Source organism: Microchirus variegatus, assembly GCF_963457635.1.
Source record: "Microchirus variegatus genome assembly, chromosome: 7".
NCBI classification, from domain to species: Eukaryota; Metazoa; Chordata; class Actinopteri; order Pleuronectiformes; family Soleidae; genus Microchirus; species Microchirus variegatus.
The window spans coordinates 12921000-12943453 of NC_139808.1; the positions used below are offsets into that span (position 1 = coordinate 12921000).

Genomic DNA, 22454 nt, shown 5'->3' on the forward strand with positions numbered 1-22454 from the left:
ACTGCGTATGTGTGCCTCTGTTTTTAAAGTTTAGCGTTACTTTAGAGACACATTTTAACAATCGGGAGCACGTAAACATGACGTCACACGCATCTTTTTCCGGTCAGTTGCCATGGAAACGTGTCATGCGGCGTATAGTGCCCAGCGCCCCAAAATATTTTTTTTGATTTTTTTGTTATCATGTAATATTCGTGAAACATTTAGGTAACCAGTAGGGCTGCAACAATGAATTAATCTTTAGAGGTTTTTTTTTTTTGTTTTTGGTTTTTTTTAAAAACAATTAATACAAACTTTGTGATATGTTATCTTCTTAAATGTGAATATTGTCTGGTTTCTTTGCTCCATTTGCCAAAAAAAATCCTTAAAACTAGGTTCCAGGTGAGCCTAGTTTGAGTGAGTGTAACTCGCCTGCATGATGCAGGTGAGTTACACTCACTGACTCACAAACTTTAGGTAACGTGTAGGCAGAAGGGTAACACTGCTTTGTGCTGCTCCTTGTGCTCCCCAGCTGCTGTAGCTACTTCTTCCAGTATGAATGTTTACTTCAGTGTTCAGGTTGACATCCGTGCTTCTTTTTCCAGTAGTGAAGCAGCTGTATGGTGCTATCTTCTTGAATACATGCTTTATTTGATAAATGTACACAGCACGACACATTTTTTTTTGTAGATTTTGTGATGAACTGCCCCTTTTTAGTAAGAGCAAAATTATTTCTCCACACTGTAGGAGTGGTCACAGAGCCATACTGTTCACCCTGAAGCAAATAAATAAATAAACTAGGCTATAAAAAATAGGTTGAAAAAGTTTGCCCCCCTGAAAAAATGTAATGCCCCCCCTTAAATGTTTTTCTGCAGCCGGGTCTGCCCATCATGAACATCAGTTATTACAGTGTATTACCTCTCTCTTCCACTAGAGGGAGTAGTTGTCATATGCACTTGTTCATTTGTTTTACGTTATTAGTAACCCTAAGCGTATTAACTTGTTATTATGTAAACAGCCTATGTATTACTTATTTATAGATTTTATTTAATGATTTTCTTTTTTTATGTATATTTTAATTAGACATTTCATTTGATTACACTCATATCCATGGCCAGATTTGTAGGTATAATGGTTATAATGACAATAATAAAAAAAAATATATAGATATATTTTTATATATGTATTATTATTATTATTATTATTATTATTATTAAAGGGTATTATTTAAAATAGGCCCAATCTATTTCTCAACTTTTTACTCTTAATTGTTATTTTTTCCCAAAACTACTTTTTTTTTTTTTTTTTTTTAATAAAATTCCCAATGAGGCTTCAAATTGTGATGCAATTTTCCTTTGAGTAAATGCAATATGTTTGATGTCTTGGCCTGTTTTCACTCTGAAGTGTTTATTTAACAGGTTATTATCACTTGTAGGGAAACAAGTTGTTTGATCGTGTCTATCTCACGTTCTGACCTTTGGTTTTAGGATGTGGACAGGGAACAGCCTTTGCCTCCCAGACACAGTGGGATAACATGTTATATCACTAGTTTTCACACAGAATGGCCCAAATGTGTGTGATTTCTTTAGGTACTATATCTTAGAGATATGTTGGATTTTCACCAGAAATTTAGCAAATTTAGTGAGTAAACTAAGGGGACTTGGAGCCTAACATGTATAAATAAATAATAAATAATTAGATTGAAAGCCTAAAAAATGAACTTTATGTTGATGTATGCTTACTCTAGTATTGTCAATAAGGTTGTTGATGTGCGATCTATCATCGGTGGATGATGTGACTTTGTTCACATCACCAATAGATGGGTGAAGCAGGAAAGGAAAGCTTATATGATGTGATGATATATTATAAACAAACAGAAGGCACAGGTGGATGATACTACAGAAGGATCACAGATTATAGGAACATATCACCCATCAACGGTGGCATTTATTATTTTATGATTTTAGGAAACGCATTTTGCAAACACTGTAATAAAAGTGTGAACAGCTGGGCCACAGATGCAACAACACACAGGCACAATGAAGAAGCACCAAGTCTGTTTCCTCATCAGAGAGCATTTCTATCATCAACAACAATAACAACATTCTGCTGCTGTTACCTGATTTGGACGTATTTTCCTTTTTCAGTGCTGTGTGAACTCTCTGCACCGAGGGCCAATCTGAGACACAGATGCTGGTTTTCACTGAAAACGTCACTGCCAGCAAAGACACAAGGGAAAATAGATTATAGACATTTAACTTAAAAACAAACAAGCATTGATTTCACACTTTTGTAAACCACTCACCCTCTGCATCAAAGTACATATGGGCAATTACTCATTTTACTCATCATGGCACACAGGAGTTGTTAATCCACTGCCAAGTAAAACTAAGTAAGTTAACTTGTGTTTTTTCATGACAAATCTTTCACTCAGATTTACCTGAGTGATAAAAGCCAAACAAGGTATAGCAGTGTTCCTGGCTGCCAAACATACAGCTTTTCTCAGTGGTGACTTCGGTGCAGGAGACAGAGAGAGTGGTGAGAAAAGGCTGTCTAACCGAGATGGAGCTATTATTACTTGCCCGTAGTACTATAGTATTAAATAAAGTTTACTCACTCATCTTTTACCGCTTTATCCTCCACATGAGGGCCGTTGGTGCCAATCGCAGCTGACATTGGGTGAAAGGCGGATACACCCTGGACAGGTCGCCAGTCCATCACAGGACCACACATAGAGACAAATACATAGAGAGGAACAATACAGATAATCCACACACACAGAACACACACAGGGGAGAAAAAAGCAAACTACATACAGAATGCCACACTACATATTATACATTATTAAAGCGGACCTAGACCGGAAGTTCCAATTAGCGCTGTTTTTTTTGTGTGTATCTACATCATTACCTCGTTTATGAAGTCCTGAAGGTTCGAAACAAACTTGCTTTGTTGTATTGTAATCTCGGGCTCAGCGAGATCTCTGAAAAAAACCCTTCTGGTTACGTAACCAGCATTTCTCCTGAACAGCAGATCCTCCTGGTCTGGGCACTAGTCCGGGCACATCCTGTTGCGTACATTGAACCGCAGAAGAAGAATAACGTCCGTTGTGGAGGTGTTTCACGAGCGACAGTGTCTACTGATTGTGGGTCTGACTCCGGGTCAAAGTCATAAAAGGGACTCCAGCAAGGAGTCATGTAATGAAACTATTTTTAAACATTGTTAAAACAATGTTTTGATAATGAGGAACAGTGCATCCACCGTTCCAGAGGGGGGAGCTGCGCTTCTGAGAGCTGGTGTGCTAATTATGTCACTTCCGGGTATTGGCCAATCACAAGACAGTTGGGAAGGCTCTACGCTCACAACACACTCTGTCTTCTGGGGGTTAGAGTTCAGTCTGAAACACCGTGGCTGAGGAGAGCGTCAGTAAGAAGAGATTTATATCGGCTGATTTACAGCAACTAGGAGGTTTTTGACCATAACATCAAGTTAATGTATGTAAGGAGACCTCCATAACTAACATATATGTGACCCGCCACGGACCACTCTATGTGAGCTTTAAAGTGACAGAAAATCTCAAGATTTGTTAGATTTAAGTGGATTTACACAGGTGAGCCTTTTGTTTAGTGGCCTAAGTCGTTTTTCCTTGGTAGCCATGTTTTCAGTGACAGTGAGCCTCCGCATCTCAGCGATTGTTGACGCTGAGTCACCATCTCAAAAAGTGAAATATCTTTTTGAGCAAGGCTACAGGTTGACTCAGAACTGCAAATAAAACTAAATGATCAAGCCATGTGTCACAGTTTACAATCCTCATCCTTAATAAAGTCATCTCAAGGGACTTTGACTTTGTATGTCCTATTTCCTGTGATGGTAAAAGCTCTTCCTCGTACTGTTTGTCTCCTGTTATAATCTTTTGGATTACCTGCTCTCATACTGAATGTGACACCTGCGTCTTGTTGCCACCACCCTTTGTGTATGTTGGTCTCTGGCTGGAGTTGAAAAACCTAAAGATGTCTCTTTTTCTCAACCTTTTCTTATCGACAGTGATAGACAGCATCATGGCAATAAGTCTGTACAGATTCTGAGCCCAGCAGCTAAATTCTACACAGTCATTGTAGAAACCCAATAATAAGACATTAGGCCATAGACGGTTGTTTCCTGTGCTCTCGCCCTCCCTCATCTCCTTCGCTGTGTTATCAAGCAAATCATTGCACGATAGAAAGAACACACGGAAATGACGGGTCAATTTCAGGTCATGCTGATCATTAATATGGAATTTTATCACTGGCACAGTAATTTCATTTCAGGCATTTGTGGAGTTTAGAGTTTAGAATTTGGCGTTGTCATTGGAAACACTTGAGAACATTGGTGGTGATTTTATTGATTGTATTTAAAAGGACATCTACATACAAAGAGCTAATCTTAAGAATATGTTTGCCACTTTAAATAACCTTTAGACAGGCCTTTCCGATGGAAAACAGAAGTGTGTGACGATGTGTCTGTATCTCATACACCCACACTCCAAAGAACCCTGAAATAGCCTTTTACATGCTTGTAGCACTCACTGCTTCTGGTTTTCTGGACTTAGCGAGGAAGGATACTTCCACAAAAAAATCCCACTTATTGAAGAAGAAAAAAAAAATATATGTACGATTATTTAAAGTTCCGAACACAGCGGTATAGCTTTGATGTGTCTGTGTTTTCACAGACGGTTGTTGTTGCTGTGGATCGTCTCCGTCTGTATCTGGTCGCGGCATTTCTTTCAAGTGCTTGTACACATTAATCAAGCCACGTTGTGTTTTTCCAACCAGGCTGTGTTTACAGAATCAAAAAGTGAGATGTTAATATTTATCTGATGGAGTCATTTGTCCTGTATTCTGCTCAGACAACACAAAGGCACATAAGGCCCATATGGATTAGGTGACTTGCACATTTACAGTCTCACAACCATACGTACAGATGTACGTATGGTTGTGAGACTGTAAAACAAAAAACAAAAAACGACTTGAATGTTGAGAATACTCAGCGTTTCTGAATCAGACTGAAGACTTAGACCATGCAGTGAAACTACAGGGAAATCATTATTGAAAGGACAATTGTGAAGTTCCTTTATTCTTGCCATATATGAGGCGCCATTCTTCCTAGTCTGCAGACGACAACTGTGCACACAATATTTTGATAAAGTAAGGGGTTGTGCATATTGTATTTGTGAAAAAATTAGCAGTCCATGAATTCTGTCTTTCTGCCTGTGTCCAGCCAGAGACAACAGGGCTTTTGTTTATGCTTCTATGGACCACAAGAATGTTGGAAACAGAGAAAATATCCTTCTTTTGTTTTATTTTTCCTGTTTAATTCCTGTCTAATTTGCAAGCAAGTGCCAGACTCATTATTCTTCACAAGCCTGGAAGTCACATGGTGGCTGCTTGGGCAGCGCAAGACACAGATCTAATTAGGCTTTTCAGTCAAATCCTACCAGACCAGCTCCAAGCCTCTGCCTTCCCTTCCTGCCGCATTTACTGGAAATGTGGAATCATTAATGCTGCAGTTACAAGGAACATTGGCAATAGAAGGAATACTTTCGTTTACATGGAACTGTTTTTCCAACTTTTTACAGTTCAACCGTCAGGCTGTCCACAGCACATAAAGAAAGGAAATCATCTTCATTGTAATCATAAAACCGAAAGGGCACAATGAAATTTGGAGGTCACATAGAGGGTCAATCAGGGCCGCTGTGACTGAGCGCGCCATCACAAGGGACCAACACAACCGAATGGTGGTAACATTCCAACATGTTTTAATAGTGGGAGACTACACACAGAAAGGTCCCAGACCGGGAGTCAAACCCAGCACCTTCTAGCTGTGAGGCAACAGTGCTAACCGCTACTAACCACTGTGCCCCCACGCCACAAACAAATGGCTGACACTGTAATAAATAAGGGCCTAGAGATGGAAAAGGATAACGGTACATTATTGTTGCCGTTGAGTGGCCATTGTCTGTATGCGGAACGGATAAGAAGGATGTAAGTTTTCCATTCTCGTGGATTAAATAAACTCTGACTCATTTCCAACTCGTGGGCCTCAGGATATTTTAAGTTTCTGAATATCCCTAACAAAGGGACTGAAAGGGACTTATTTTTTTATCTGTACTTTACTTTGTTATATATATATATTTCTGTTTGATCTAGTCCTGATGAGCTGCTTTACAATACAGAAAGTATGTGCCATTCATACTTTACATCTTTCATACCCACTCACACGCTGCAACATGGGGTTAAGTGTATTGCCCAAGGACACACATCGACTAGCCAGGAATCGAACCCACGGCCTTCCATTTGAAAGACAACTAGCCCTACCACTGAGCTAACGGAAGGAAAGGAAATCATCATTGTTGTCATTGTGCAACCGAAACTGCACAATGTGTTATGTTATTCCCGTGTGTGCGTGGGTTTCCACCCAATATTACTTATATTATAAGTTGAAGTCACTTTTTATAATATTACTTATATTATAAAAAGTGACTTCAACTTCTACCAAAGTCACTTACTGTTAAGATACTTGTACTTTTACTCAAGTATCCCTTTTAGGTACTTAAAGGTGCATTATGTAATAAATCTAAAGCAACTGGCCATAAAATCCTCCTAATATGTCACAGAGACTCAGGAATAATGTTCATATAACAAACTGAACTCACCAACAACAACAGTACAGCCAAAATATTTGCATTAAAAAAAATATTTTTGCAGACTGCAAATCATGTTTATGTTTTGAAATCATGTTTTAGCATGTGGCGCCACCTATCACCGTCTACCAATCATTGCAATCAGTAGACTCTCTGCTGCCCAGCAACCACGGGTTGCCAGTTATGTCAGAAAATGACACCTAAAAGACCTCAGTACTTTGAATTTGAATGTAGTAACTGTTTTTGGCCACATTCGTACATATGGCACCATAAATGCAAGACTGATTACAGGAGACCATAATATTCTTGAAATAAAAAATGCCCTACTGGTGCATTTAAGAATTATAATAGAATAGAATTATATAGCATATGACCTTTTTTTATTACCGCACTTATACTGTAGTCAAGCTGTTGAACTGTGGCATGTCTGGGAAATACTTTGGACCTCAATTATACTTTACAGACTCTGGTGTGTTGTCAACATAATTTTACTTTCACTTTCTGTTTCTGTGTCATATCCTGTGATTTATTCATGAAACAAACGTCTTTGCTGCTCAGCCATTCAAAAAAGGACAGGCTCTAATTCTGGCATGTTAAAGGCCACAGTGAAAAGTTTATTTTTTTCAAAATAAAGGTGCAGCAAACAATCCATTCTATACCTTGGTTTTAACATGTAGGCACGGAATCAGACCCAGTAGACATTAGGCAATTGGCAAATGCTGGGACAGGTCACAAGTCCATTACAGGTCTACAAAAAAAAATGGACAAAAACTAATTAACCATAGAGGAGAACATGCAAACTGACTGAATCTGAATGTGAACAAAGAATGATTTAGTTGTGAAGCATGTTCTAAGCAGTGCAACATCTTCATCAAAAAATACAATGTTAACTGAATGCAGACAGCAAACATTTCAATACAGACTTGAATTATTTCACAGCTCTTCCACCATGTCCCGGCTCTGACACAGTTTTCTCTACACACGCTTAGTGTCAGCTGTAGACAGGTCACAGATAAATGTCACATCAGGGTCTGTAAACGTTCATAAAAAATGGAAACAAACCATCGCCACGTATTTTAAATTCTTCACCTGAAACAGTGCCGAGCTATAGTGCAATATATGACAAAAACCATGATCACAACAGTCACACAAACACGTTCCTCGCAGTACACGACTGCACACACGAAGGTAATCGCTGAAGTGTGAACCGCACAGAACAAAACAGAAAGTGCAGGGTTATGAACAGCAACTGGTACAACACGTAATACTTGATCCACATAATCATATGAGCATCTGGGAGCAGCAGTTATACCTTCTGTAATAATGTTCGGAAGGTTCAGGAAACAGTTTTACACACTTTAGTCTTCTCTCAGTTCTGCATCTTAAAGGAATAGTTCAGGTTTTTGAAGTGGCATTGTATGAGCCACTACCACAATTTTAGCGCAGACTGTCCGGTGTTCTCTTAGATACAATGCTCTCACCGACTAAAGAAAGTGTCAGCATTGACACAAGGAAAAACAGATTTTATCTCACCATTAGAAAATATTTTTAGGTTTTGTTTTTACTGGGGAAAAAAAATAAATAAATCCTCCCACACCAAAGTCCATTGTGAAAATCTGTGTTTTTAGCCTGCAGGTCCATTGCTGCCTCATCTGGTAAGTTTGTGCCTCTTAGAAAAGTCAAGATAAAGTTGTTTTGAGACACAAGTCACAAAATAACACATTTGAACATACTGACAAAGACAATATAGTGGATCAACTTCGCCTGCATGGGGTGATGCAAAATTGCAGACAATCTCTACGGACTGGATGAAATGTTTGTTCCAAATTCTTAGGATATCATACATTTTATATGATCAACCTTTTGTTAAGTGGCTAAAATCATATGTTTAGCCTCATGTCCCTGCAAGCTGTCACATTTTCAGTGAGAGTGAGCTTTGTTTCTTAACCTGGCACTCGGCAAAGGGGGAGCACTGTGTCAGTACTTCATACAGGCAAAAACTGTATCCCTTTAAGGTTGTACAGTATACGTAGTTGTAGTAGTAGTATGTGTTCTGGCAAGAGTGCACCCATTATAATACATACACAGTCAGCACTTGTGGCTTGTTTTCAGGATTGAGTAACTGCATTTCGCTTGCGTGTCCAGTAAAAACATCCATTCTGATGAAATGTGTCAGTGCATGTGAAGGTCAGGCTCTTCTCAAGCTGTTGCCACAGACAGTGTGCTCCAGCAGTGGAAGGGCAAATTGAACAGACTGCCCCTCAACGCATCACACTGACAATGATAAATCATTTAAAAAAAAGTATTATGCTTTTCATTTTAATGTTAACAAAGTGTGCAAGTCATCCCATACACATCTTCTGAGGCTGTTGTATCAATCAGTAAACCTTAAAATAAACAAAAAAACAACAACGTTGACAGCTCAGTTATTGTTGTTCTTTCCTTGATACGTGTACTCCAAAAAATGTCTTTCATTTGTGCGCTCCTAAAAAAAGTGAACCTTATGGTGGCTCGTGGTCCAGTGGCACGGTGACACTCATCCATTCACCTGCTCGGAGCAGACGCGTATCCTTGGTGCCGTGCAGGTTCGGTTTCGCATCCATCGGTTTGCGGCAGAACGCCGGACCTTTCATGTAGCTCCGAGGAAGCTTGACTCGCGCACTGAGGTGATGAAGTTTCTTAAGAAATTCATCATTTCCAACGATATAAATCAGCGGATTTAACGCGCTGTTCAGACACGCCAGGCACCTGCCAACCTGGTGCGCCAAGTATATGTCACCGAACGCGTCGTGGCAAAATCCAGCCTGTTTCATAATCCTGGTTTTTAAATTAAGATTCCGTAGCACGTGGTAGGGGATGAAGCAGACGGAGAAGAGCATGATCAGAATCACGACGAGCCTCAGACACCGCTGCTTCAGCACGGGGTTCACGGTGGCTTTCTTGCTCAGAACCACAACGACATGACCATAACAGAGCAGAATGATGAGCAGCGGGATGCCGAACCCCGTGACGGTCCAACCGATGCTGTAAGGCAGGTAGCTACCGATCAGGTCATTCGAGGTGGTATCGTAACACGCGTGGGGTGACGTGAGATTATTCTTCTCAAAGAACATGTCTGGGAGGATCTGGATGATAACCAAAAGCCAGACCAAGACGCTTATGGCCAAGCTGTGTCGGCTGGTGATTTTTCCCATCACTCTCATTGGATGAACGATTCCCAGGTACCTGTAAATGCTAATACAGGTGAGAAAGCCAATGCTTCCGTAAAGGTTGAGGTTGAAGCAGAAGCGGGTCACCTTGCAGAAAATGGGACCGAACCGCCACTGGCTGTTGTGCGCGTAATAGTGCACGAGGAATGGCAGGGTGGAAAGATAGAGCAGGTCCGCCATCCCCAGGTTCAACATGAAAATGTTGATGTTCCCGATGTTGTTCCAGCTGTTGCACACGCTCTTAAGCCCCCAGATGTTGGACATTGTCCCGACGACGAACACAGTGACGAAGACGGGCGGCAGAAAGCTGTGCGTAAAGTTCAGGTTTATGGCCCCGCAGACTCCGTGCGTAATGTTTCCAGACATCTCCTGCAGGTCTAAATCTCTGTCATTCTAACTCGAAAAATAAAACTGCAACCAATGGTAGACTCGTCTCGTACCCACCTAACATCTGCAGGACTTGTGCGTCTTGCGTGAAGTCAACAAGAGACGAAGAAAATACCCGCCCACTTCTCAGGCTGACGAGTTTGGAAACAGACGCGTTTCATTAGGAGACGCACTGACACACAACTGAACACATTATCCTGCAAAATGAGTCACAGCATCCTCATCTGCATCAGCCTGGCAGAAGATGAACTGCTGTACACATTCAGAACCATTTGATTTGTATGTATACCTTGTATTTAAACTCAACTGTGACTGTTGTATTTGGCCCTATATGTGGACACACACATATAAGCAGATTGAACATGTGTTGTTTGGGTAAATTACTTCAGGCATAGACATACCAAGATTTTTGATCCTGTGCTCAGTTCAATCCTACTCAGGTTTGCACTAAGATCTTGACTGGCTTCCAACTGGCATGGCAGTTCTTCCATCATCCAAACAGCGAGAAAACACAGAGGCATGGAACGGACACAGCTGAAAAACAAAAGGCTGCTGGTTTTAGTGGGGGGGGAAAAGTCACTTCTTCATGCAAATACATCGTCTGTATGAAAAATTAATTCTCTCTATGCAGAACGAAACTGCAGCATCACAGATGTGGAATGTAGATATTGAAACCAAAACAAATGATGCAGTCCCAGACAGCTGAAAAGCAAACAAACAGTTCCACTGAATTTCTCTTTATGGAAACAGTATCGGACACGTGGTTTTAATGAATTAATCAGATGCCTGCAGTTTCATTTTCTTTGGAACATGGCAGTGTTGATTACTTCAGGCTGCTGCACATGATATAAATAGTAATAATAACACTTTGCGGGACTTTAGGGACTATAAGATACTAATACATAGACACCTTTTTAAGTTCATCATCATTTATCTGTTGATCAGGAAATGTGATGATTTTCAGTCCTATATTTAATCTCTACCCACAGGTGGGGTGAATAAGACCTGTGGTTAGCCACATATTTAACTGTGGGGTTTTTTTTATGTTTCGGTTCACTTTCCACCTGCAAATCACCACGGTAACTTACACTAAATATCTCACACGTCTAAACAACAGCATATTTCTGCAGGAAACAGGGAAAAAAATACTTATGCGAAAGTAATTAATATCACAATGGATGTAAACACCCACAACTCACTCCACTTTACCACTCTCTGCCATTTCCTCCCTCTTTGTTGGGTTAAGCATCCGGTTTATTAGGACAAAGCATTTCTATTTCATTTGAATAGTAAGTCTCTGCTTCAAAACTTCTAACACATAACACATAAGGCAGCACAAAATGGCGACAGTCTTAAAGCAAGGCTGGTGCTTAAAGCCCATACAAATGTTTATTTGAAGGCCTAAATAAACAGTACATTTTCAGTGATTATACACTTTTACATTTCAAAACTATGATGTACGTTTCGCCAATATGACCTCTGAAATTTTACGCAGTGGCTCCTAGCAACTATTATATATAAGTGCAGCTTAGAACAACATGAGGGGATATAAAAACAAAACAAAAAAAGCTCTGATGGTTTTTTTTTTATTAGAAAAGAGTTGCACCTATTGATTAGTATCAGGCTTATAAATGAACATTTCAGTCAAGCTGAGCTCATCACACATTCACTGCCTCTCTGTCTGACTGTATTACTTCAGCTGCATCATATGTTCACAATACTGTAGTTTGTTTAGCATTAGGCAAAAAGACAAATAAAAATATTAAGCTTATTTGTGTGGCTTAAAAAAAAGAAAAAAGACTGTTCATACTGCCTCGTCTTTCCCGGTTACGTGATCATTCATTGTTTAATTTTGTCACGTTACTCTCACTGAAGGGTCATTAAGTTGTTGATCACGTATTTTCATTGTGTTGTAGTCGCAGTATAAACAGGAAGTGTACTCAGAGCATGGTTTTCTCGCTCCTTTAAATCACCCATGTTTAAAATCACTTTTAAACAAAGCCTGGGTTAAATGGAAACCTCATCAACATCACATCAGTGTTTTGAAGTGCATATTAAACAATCTCCACCAGCACCAGGCCGAGGAAAAGCAGGTCAAGGTATTTACTACATTCACTGTTTACCCAAAGTCTGTGATTGGTACTTAAACTGTTTATTTATTTATTTTTTAATCTATGTAGCTATCAATAAATAAGGGGGAAGGGAAAATATACAGCATCTGTACAATTGGTTTAGGGCTACAGATAATTGTTGACCGGTTTTTTTCAAACCAAACTTTGTGTACCTGTGTTTTAGAGTCGGAGCTTTAATGAACGTGACCCGGTTGGAATAAGGGAAGAAGTTCTCCCCGTATGTGTTTGGGTTTTCTCTGGGTACTCTGGTTTCTTCCCATAGTCCAAAAAACATGCAGATTTGGGGATTAGGCAAATGGGACACCTTAAATTGACCATAGGTGCGAGTGTATCGTTTGTCTCTATGTGTGGCCCTGTGTTGGACTGGCAAACTTTCCAGCGTGTACCCTGCCATTCGCTCTATGCCAGCTGGGGACGGCACTTGTGCCCACCTGCGACCCTCATATGGAGGATAAAGCGATAGAAGATGAGTAAGTGCGTGAATCTCAACGTGAAGAGGGTTATTAACAAATGACATATGCAAGCAATTATGGACGCACCCAGCCAGCACGGCAATGTGGGTCCCAAGCGGGTTTCCTTGGTGGCCCCACTTGTGTTTGCCCACTTTCTACCCTTTCCAGGCTACTTGGGTAATAAGCGGTCGCATGAACCCCAGATGGGAAGCCCGTGTGGACAAAACAAGGGAGGGGCCGCCATAGAAACCATGGACAAATCTGCTTGGGACCCATATTGTCAGCCCAAATTTAAATGCTATGGGGCCCACATGGACATGAACTTTGTTCCTGGTTCTGACGATGTTGATCTCCCAATAATGGTGTTCCCACATAAACAAACTGCATTCTCAATTATGTTCCATTAGGAACATATTTTTGGAAACAAAATGACATTTCAACATTTGATGTTTTGAGAAAATGAGGGCGACGATAATCATTCCCTGCGGCAAAGTGAGTAACCTGTAGTTGGGTTTAGACACAAAAAGAATGGTTAGCGTCAACGTAACCATGGTCTGTTCATGGTTTTCCTTATAGTGTCAACATCTTCTCCATAAAAAAAAACACACTGTAATTATTGATTGAGTCTCAGCAGCAGGATTAAAACACATCGAATGACCTCAAAGTGATGTTAAATTACACTACTATGGTTGCAACACCTCAACCATGGTCTCAAACAGGAGTGGAATTGTCACTGACACTCACACTTTGTCACATGCAACCACACTGACCTCTTCACCTCCAGAGTAAGAGTAAGAATTTCACCTCAAATACATGTGAAATGCATCACTATTGTGACATGTCAAAAACAAATGGAATCTGTGAGAAAGTGTTTTACCTTATGAAACGTGATTCAAGATTGCAGTTCAGTTGTGTGGGAGGGACCTGGTTGTTGTGTTTGTAATTAAATGCACAGTGTGTACTTTTGTCGAGAAGTTTCTCAATCAAAACAATCGGGAAGCAGTGCGGGATCATGGAAACTGTTGTCATGTTTAGACTGCACACCAGGTGGCAATGTTGTGATCCATCAGTGACAAATACACCCAATACAACGTAATAACAAAAGGCAGCACACCGGCTTACTGGTCGTACCAACTTTTTCCTTCGTCACTTTGATGTTTCATACGGATTTGACCTAGAAGTTGAAGCAGAAACAATATTTATTCTTTCATTATTAAACAACCAAAATGAATCTGTCTGTTACCTTGAACAGAAACATGTATTCATATGCATTTAAAGAGTGTTGGAATAGTTTATTAATTCTCATAGTTTATTATTATTATACATAATGGAAGAAAACACAGTTGACTACTTTTCAGTTAATTTTGAAGCCAGCTATCTCAAAGCCTCCAATGAATGCAATGTCACCAAGACACTAAAGCTTGTTGATCTTCCACCTGTCCAGGTAGGGAGGGGATTCCTTGTTTAAATATATATAGATATATGTTTGTGGACAGAATTGAAATAGTGAATATAGAAATATAGTTCATTTGTAAATAATTGTGGATATTGATTGCTGCATATATCCGAGATTGTTCTTTCAACCATGAATGCACATTAAGATTGACGCAACTATTGTGTAAATTGTAAACTTTCACTTCCTGATTGTAGAATTTCTATTGTTTTGAAACACTGCCTCAACTTCCTTCCCAGCCAGATTATTACGTCTGTGTGCTTAGATCATCTTCATTCTCTGTTGTTTTTTTTCCTTTTCTCACAGACTGACTGTCTCATAGCTGGATGCACCTCACATCCAGGGAAAGACACCTCGGGCAGCTGTGGCTGCGGAATGGTGGCAGTGGGCGAGGCTGCAGGAGCAGGACTCTATCACCATCACCTGATGCTGGGTCAGTCTGCCTTGGGGGCAGCGGAAGACCATCCACGCTGTCCTTGTGTGGGAGGGGATGCAGCAGCCTCGCTCTGGACAGGTGAGAGCACAGAACCTGAGGCGGTAGGCTCTGGTGCTCCAGCAGCCCTGGTGTTCCAGATGAATGGACACAGGAGAGGTGAAGCTGCCCGTGCACACCCGCAACCCCTGAAATGCACAGTGACAGGCAACATGAGAGTGGTTATGCAATTACTGCTGATGCCTGAATTTCTTTATCTCTGAAGTCTAGAGCAGAGAGTGACACCACACTCGTCCTCTTTGTGTGTTGTTATTTAGGTCCCATCAGAACACTTTATATAAATATAAAATCCGGTGGTTGACATTTTTCACATTGCAAGCTTATTTGAATACAGAATGTATTCAGAATGTCCTGTACATGGTGTACAGTGTTTGTCGTAATTACAAGTCTGGGTATAACACAACAGAAAACACAGGCAGTAATGAGCTACGCACAGCATGTGGGGGATGATGGCATAGAGTAGTCTGAAGTTTTTAATACTTTTAGGCTAAAAAGGCTTAAACAAAGACTGACAAGGCTTCAAATAAGAAGAAAGAATCAGGCAAAGTTAATATTGGCATGATTTGTTTTGGTCTGACGTGGGCTCTACTAGTGGCACTCGACATATTCCCAGCACATTCAAAATAACATCTTAGGAAGAATTTACAGTCATTTTATCGACAGTATTTCATGCGGTTATTGTTTTAATTATTTATTTTCCCATGTCAATTAATGGAGCACAATACATTTGCACAATAAATCGTTCACACATTGAACCAGAGTCATATGCACTGACCGGTTCCAGCCTTTGGATCCCTGGGAGCAGCGCTTGGCATGGCCTGACCTGGCACAGCCTGGTCTCAGCCTGCAGGAGACAGGCATGGTTCCTGGTTGTGGTGCGAGCGGAGACACCTGGGCCACAGCTGTGAGAGCAGGGGCTCCAGTCTGAGGTCCACTCAATGCAGTTGGAGACCGGGCCAAACAATGGACCAGCCAGCCCTCCCCTGTGGTCCTGGCGTGCCTGCTCTGCTAGAAAAAGACACAGCAGAAGAGGGAAATATTTGCTGTGTGCATTAACCTGAAAGCTGTTTGAAGTAGAGACCTTTGATGAGCGCGCATGGGTCAAAGAATTCATTACATGTACCGCCAGAAAACTGCTTCTCATATGATGTTAGTGTTCTAAGAATAGTGTCTGCAGATGTCTCTCACAGATGTGTGATCTTCCATGACACTGAAATCTGTTTTGACTGTGGCTCTACACCGACCTCAGCTGAAAAACTACACAACTGCATCTGTGCTTTTGTTCAAATTGTAGCACTGTTGAGATGGAAAGGCTGCAGTCTTCAGGGTGGCTACCTTTTAGTTCTCTTCGTTGCAGGTTATCAATTCAATTTTATTTATATAGCGCCAAATCATAACACACACTCTCAAGACACTGTACAACATCATGGAGAGCAGAGAAACCAAACAATTCACACAATGCGCAAGCAGTAGGCATCAGTGTAGATAAAAAAAAAATCCCTTTTAACAGGAAGAAATCTGACAGAACCAGACTCAAAGATGTGCAGCCATCTGCCTCGACTGGTTGGGGTGAAAGGAAAAATGGGGGCCAGATGAGAGGTGGGGGACGAGAGAGAGATCAGGTGAAACCAGGAGCAGGTATACAACAATTGACTTTTAATTATAGCATAATACTAATGGTGATGACATGTATGATAATAATAATAGCAGTTGCCTTTATCTATACGTCTGTATGTCTTTTTTTACCCTATGGATCGCCACTGTGTCTGGAATAAAGATTGATTTATGACACAGAGAAGAGAGAGGAATGGAAGGAAAGACACAAACTCGGGTGAGAAAGAACAAGGTTAATGACATATAATAAAGTCATATTCATACCCTGCAATGTGCAATTCTACACATAGTGGTTAGTACTCAGTGATTAAAGTAGGTTGGTACTTTTTAATTTCACTATTGAGTATACCTGTACCAGCACTTCTCACAAGATGCCAGTACTCTCTTTAGATTATAGAAGAGGAGATCAAAAAAAAAATCTGTAAAAACAAGTGTCTTCAAAAAATAAGTATGTAGATTTGATTATAAACGGTTACAAAATGACCCAGGAAGAGAGTTTGATAAAGGTCAGAGGCAGGAACCAGTTGTACCCAAAACAATAGCTGACATTGAAAAGCACACGTCAACATGTGTGAGATACTCAGCAGTCTGCTATAAATCTTCAGTAAATCGAGACATTACAGAGAATCAATTGGTCCAACATGGCACTGCTAAGCTGGTCACTGAATGCTATCGACAGGGTGTTTCCAACAAGGTTTGCGGGCGCAAATGAACCCAAGTGCCCGAACGGGACCTTCATGGCCGGCTACATCAAGGATGGTTGGGACAAGTGGAGAGTCGTGTGCCTTGCCCCACTGGATATAGAGGATGTCGAGGATGTGTACATATTCACATTCATGACAATCGGAATGCTCGCCTTGGGATTCGGAATGTTCATGCAATACCGGAAAGTGAGAGAGCTCGTCGATGAGCTGACCAGTGCCAGGGTGGACGACGCCGAAACTCGGAGTGCTGTGGCCGGGATGCGCGCTGACATCTGCGCGCTTCGCGACTACGTGGCAAGGATGCGAGCGAAAGCTGCAGAAGAGATTGTTGTATTTGAAAAGAAAAAAGAAAAAAACCCGGCAGAAACGGACATACACGTCGTGTGTGTTTGAATGTCTAGAGCTTAGACTGAAGCTCTGATTGCTAAACCTGCTGCTGAAACATGTTCTGTCAAATTGTCAAAAAAAAAAAAAGAAGAAAAAGATAAGCCTTGCTTCTCCCGCTTTTCCCTTTCGGGCATGTGTATTGTATGAATTAAAATGATGTGTGATGATGATTGATCCATCTGACATGCCGAAATAAACAAAAATAAATAAACAGATTATCTTTCCAATTATTATGGCCCAGAGTAATCACTTCCAAGGGTGCTCTATGTGACTATGTGACTATGTGACCTGTTCTGCGAGTCTAGTGAGATTTTTATTTTTATTAATATTATTGTTAAACAACAACACTATCTACTGTGTTGTTTAAAACGGTTCACAAATGTTGTGCCTGAAGTGTAAATCATTGTTGGAAATATTATGTTATATTCCAGTTATATTATTGAATATTAATCTAAATATACATGTTGGCAAAATGTCCAGTTTTTACTTTAACATGGACTAAACTAGGGTTCTCAAACTGGCGGTCGGGGGCCACATGCGGCCCCCCCCACTTAATATCATGTTATAATGAAAACATGGCCGTCGCCGTCTTTTAAACAGTGTGTAGCTGAGTCACAGCTGCCAGCGAGGTGATGCTAGCAATGTTTATTATAAACAGTAATAAGAAATAATTATCCCATTATTAAATGAATCATATACAACATTCAATTACATATATCAATACACTTGTTAGGGCTCAAGCCACGAATGGCAGTGGCCGAAACGGCTCCTGGTATGAATTTTAAATACAGTTGTCCACACTATTATTTATGTAATCTAAAAATAAATGTCTGTTTTTGATATTAAAACATTACTTTTACATCATAAATAGTATTACATGTAGTATGTGTGTGATATCATGATGCAAGTTTGAGACCCCTGGATTAAACATTTATACATATAACATCTTCTGGTATTTTTTTTGTGTTTAGTGATTCACACATGTGTCTCATATGGATAAGGGGAGTAATGGCACTTTTTTTTCCCCCACTTTCCACAATGGTAGTATTATAAACCCTCCAAAATGTTACACACTGTACTCTTACATCAGCCGCTTCATTACCTCCTGAGGGGTTTGAGGGAATACTGTTGTCCAGACCATCACACTGCCACTCTTTGCAGCAGCGCCCTGGTAGTCGCACTAGCTGAGGGTTGGGGCAGTTATCCACAGGTTTGTGCAGATCATCGCTGCACAGAGGAACACAGGTGACCCCTCCTCCCAGGCATCGGCAGAGCTGAGCGCAGGACGGCTGAAACACGTGCCCCTCCTCCAGCCTCCTGCCATTCAACTCACAGCCAAGTTCATTTCGACCTGATCATACCAAAGAAAGGGTAGGGGTTTTATGTTATGAAAAATAATGCCTGCATCACTGCTCAAATATGTGGGGAGTATGTGGTCGAACGCAAACTTCCACCGGTGGTACTTGGAGGAAAATCATAAATACTGTTCTATACAAATACAACAAAAAATGTATAAATAAAATAAAACAATAATAATTAGAATCACCATATCTCTCACCCCATCTTAATATAATTTCACTATACTAGTGTCTGAAGTATATGTGAGGAAGAGGATGACGAGAATAAATGATCTTATTGGGAATTAATCTTCCTCCTGTGAAAAGTCTGTACCTGACTTTGCTCGACCTATTTACGCCACTGTATTTTAACGTTGGGGATAATGGTGTTACTTTGAAAGCTCAATATTTTCCCCGGTGGTACTTAGTATGCAACGTTGTAGAACCACTGCACGTAACACTTAAAAATAATAAAAGTGTGATTGATTAGGTACGAGTACATAAGAGAGCATTGCCTGATACATTGTCAAGTAGTACAAACATAACAGTGATAGCTGTAGTTAGCTGGACAGTCAAACTTCATTCATATAGTTTAATATTGCACATTTTAAGGAGTTGAAATGTTTCTCAGAATACAAGAAATTATACTTTTACTTCTGGGTCCTTGAGAGATTATAAGCATCCGTCTACTACTACGTCACAGCTAGAAAAGACAAACACAAGGTTGAATATGTTTTGTTTGAAATCTAATGTCTTTTCACAGAAAATCTCAAGTTGGGCAAAATCTAGATGTTTTACGAATCTGTATCGGTCAGTCTATTGAATCCAACTTTAAATGAATACTATCTTGCTGTTGACACAAAGTGAATCAGCTCAGGTTTGTATTTCTGTTCTTGACACCACTAATCCCTGTTGGTTTCCCTCTTGTTAGTCCAAAATTTAAATCGTTCTTCAGCAACACCACTGATATAAATTACAACCAAAAGTGGGACACAGAAGCAGAATTTGACCGAATTGACCGGATCAAAAACCTCTGACAGTAACGTTTTGCGTTCGACTGACTTGTTTTTGCCAATTCTTCGCTCTAACTGCAGACAAAACAAAGATAAAGACATGACCTCGACTTGTGAAACCTATTTTATCTTCTTCCCGTGGGTGAGATGCAGCCTAATGAGTGACTGATCCCTCTCCAATATAATATAGGCTTTTGGTACTGGGTTTAAAATAGATTTGAACCACATAATATGGTCAAATGGAATTTAGAAATATCAAACCGATTCTATGATTTTCCCAATTTTAGTAGTTTGGAGTGCCAATATGAGTATATAGCATTTTCTTTTTGACTTTTCAGAAAAATTGATTCCAGTCAGTCTGATAAAAATGCAGTCATTGTTAATTAAATGACTCCCCAGGTTTAGGAAAGGAGAGCATGATGTGTTTGACAGAGGTTACTCACCAGCTCTTTAACAGTAACTGGTAGAATTACTTGTATTAAAATCAGTATTTCAGTTATTGTGCACCTCCAGACTGTGTATCAGTTAGTGTGTATTCTGTTTCGCACCGACACACTGTCCTGCTCCTCCGGGGAAACTGGCGCTGTAGTCACACTGAAGCCCCTGGTGTGCGTCACAGGGCAGCCGCTCAGTGCAGGCCTCGCCCTCCTGCCTGGCACACACCTGGCAGCACCTGCAGCTGTCGTACATCAGAGGAACCCCGGCAGGACACTGTGGCACTTGGGACGGACACTGACATGGCCCCGTGCACAACTGGCAGCGCACCTGAAGTGAGAGGAACACAAGAACAGCTGCTGTTTATACTGTTACTGTGTACATTGGTGCAAATGTATAATGGATGCAACAAGTGTGGTTGTATGGGGCACTGACACATCAGCACTGACTGTGTTGTGCATGTGCCCTGCAACCTTGACTAACATGTGACAGACAGGCACACTCTCGGTGAAAACACAGCTGTCGGCAGGCACACCTTAAAAAAAAAAAGATTTTAGCAGAATCATCCCTATGTTCCCCGCTTTCACAGTGCGGGTAGGTTTAGGGCCAGGATGACATGGGGAGACCATATAACCATGGAAATGATGGTGGAAAAAAAATCCCTGTATATTATCGGACCTGTATTGGATACGTTAAGGAAAAGTGGGGAACATAGGACACGGGGAACATGGGTACGCTCCCATTTTAGCTGCTTAAAGGAATACTTCACTGATTTGCATTTAACTTTGTATAACTAGAATAAGGGTATTTTTAAAAAAAAATTGTGCTTCTCAACCTCAGTTTCAGATTCTTTATGTTTGTTATGTGCCCACCCATTGGGGGACGAGACCTAATTTCCAGAATGTAAATCGTGTCCGCCATCTTTGCTAACAGTTACACTAACAGGCCCAGGTGTCACTGGTGGGCACGTAACAAAAAAGAATGAATATATTTCTCAGCTCAGGGGAAACTGAGGTTAGGAAGCACACTATTCCAGTACCTCATACAACAATGAACTAATTTCTTTTGTCAAAATAGTTACAGTGAAACCTGCCCACAATGAAGAGTGTTCCTTCCCAGACATGATGTCAGACATTATTTTTTTTGTCACATAAACATTTCTACTCACATCAACAGTACAGGGTCAAACACATGGTTGATATCATGTACCCTCAACATGAGATATAAACTACTTGCAGGGTCAGACACTCCTCGGCCCTCAATGCGATACGGCGCCGGGTCATTTTAAAGTTGCAGTAGGCAGGATGGCTAGAGGAAGGGTCGAACATTCATGCGCAGCTTGACCCCTGTCCGTCTTGAATGTGTCTTCAAATACAATCAGAGTAATCACATCTGGAGGCCTATTGAGGACACATGGGTCCAAATCACTTCGCTGCATGAGTACAGTCGCAGACGCTCTAGAGACATCCTCCTTCGCTGTTTTCTGACTTTTTTTTTTTTTATTATTATTATTAAACAGCACTTATATAACGTAATATTGTTGTGGTTGAAGAACAATGGCAATATTTTGCTAGGCATTGCTGCCCACGGTAATCATAATCCAGTACATTATGCACACATACAGGTTTGTGCAGCTATTCTTCTTAGGACACAGCATTCATTTGTTCAGCCTAAACAAAGTGTTATCCTTAACCTTAACCACGACCGTAATCTAACCACAATTTAAATCTTAGTTCTAAACTCCTCAGAAATGAGGTTCTGCCCTCATAAGGACCAGGTTTGGGTCTTCATGCTGGTCCTGACATGGTCAGTGTTTATGCCAGGAAAGGTACTTAAGGGGTAACAAATACAGGTATATCGACAATATTTATATAGATAAGATTCATTTCGTCAGATCTTACCTGGGTGATAATGCACAACAGCAAAGAACAGATCAGCTGCATTTCTCCTTGATTGATCTTCATCGCCTCTGCTCCTTCTTGTATCAACATACACTCCTTCCTCTTCTATGGAGACGTTGTATTTCTTAAAGTAGTCGACCTCCATTCATTTATATAGTGGAGCTCCTGATGTCACAGGCAGTGGACTGCAAAGTAAATAGTTACAGTAGAAGGATGAAAGCGCCAAAGCCAAACTCCACATTCCTGTAGAGAAAACGTTCCACCACTGCTGCTGAAATATGT

The 22454-nt window shown here is 40.6% G+C and overlaps 2 protein-coding genes across 2 annotated transcripts; both read right to left on the reverse strand.

Moving 5' to 3' along the window:
* Window positions 1-9156: 9156 nt before the first annotated feature.
* On the reverse strand, window positions 9157-10230 carry LOC310929827 (P2Y purinoceptor 1-like; the record flags this gene model as incomplete). Its single annotated transcript, XM_083892676.1, has 1 exon — window positions 9157-10230. One exon carries the CDS (start codon window positions 10228-10230, stop codon window positions 9157-9159), a length of 1074 nt encoding a protein of 357 aa, XP_083748802.1.
* A 4391-nt stretch (window positions 10231-14621) lies between these two features.
* Window positions 14622-22235, reverse strand: LOC310929828 (CCN family member 5-like; the record flags this gene model as incomplete). Its single annotated transcript, XM_083892677.1, has 7 exons — window positions 14622-14909; window positions 15605-15789; window positions 17129-17189; window positions 17280-17386; window positions 18589-18837; window positions 20385-20601; window positions 22173-22235. The coding sequence occupies 7 exons, from the start codon at window positions 22233-22235 to the stop codon at window positions 14622-14624; spliced, it is 1170 nt and encodes a 389-aa protein (XP_083748803.1).
* Window positions 22236-22454: the final 219 nt, after the last annotated feature.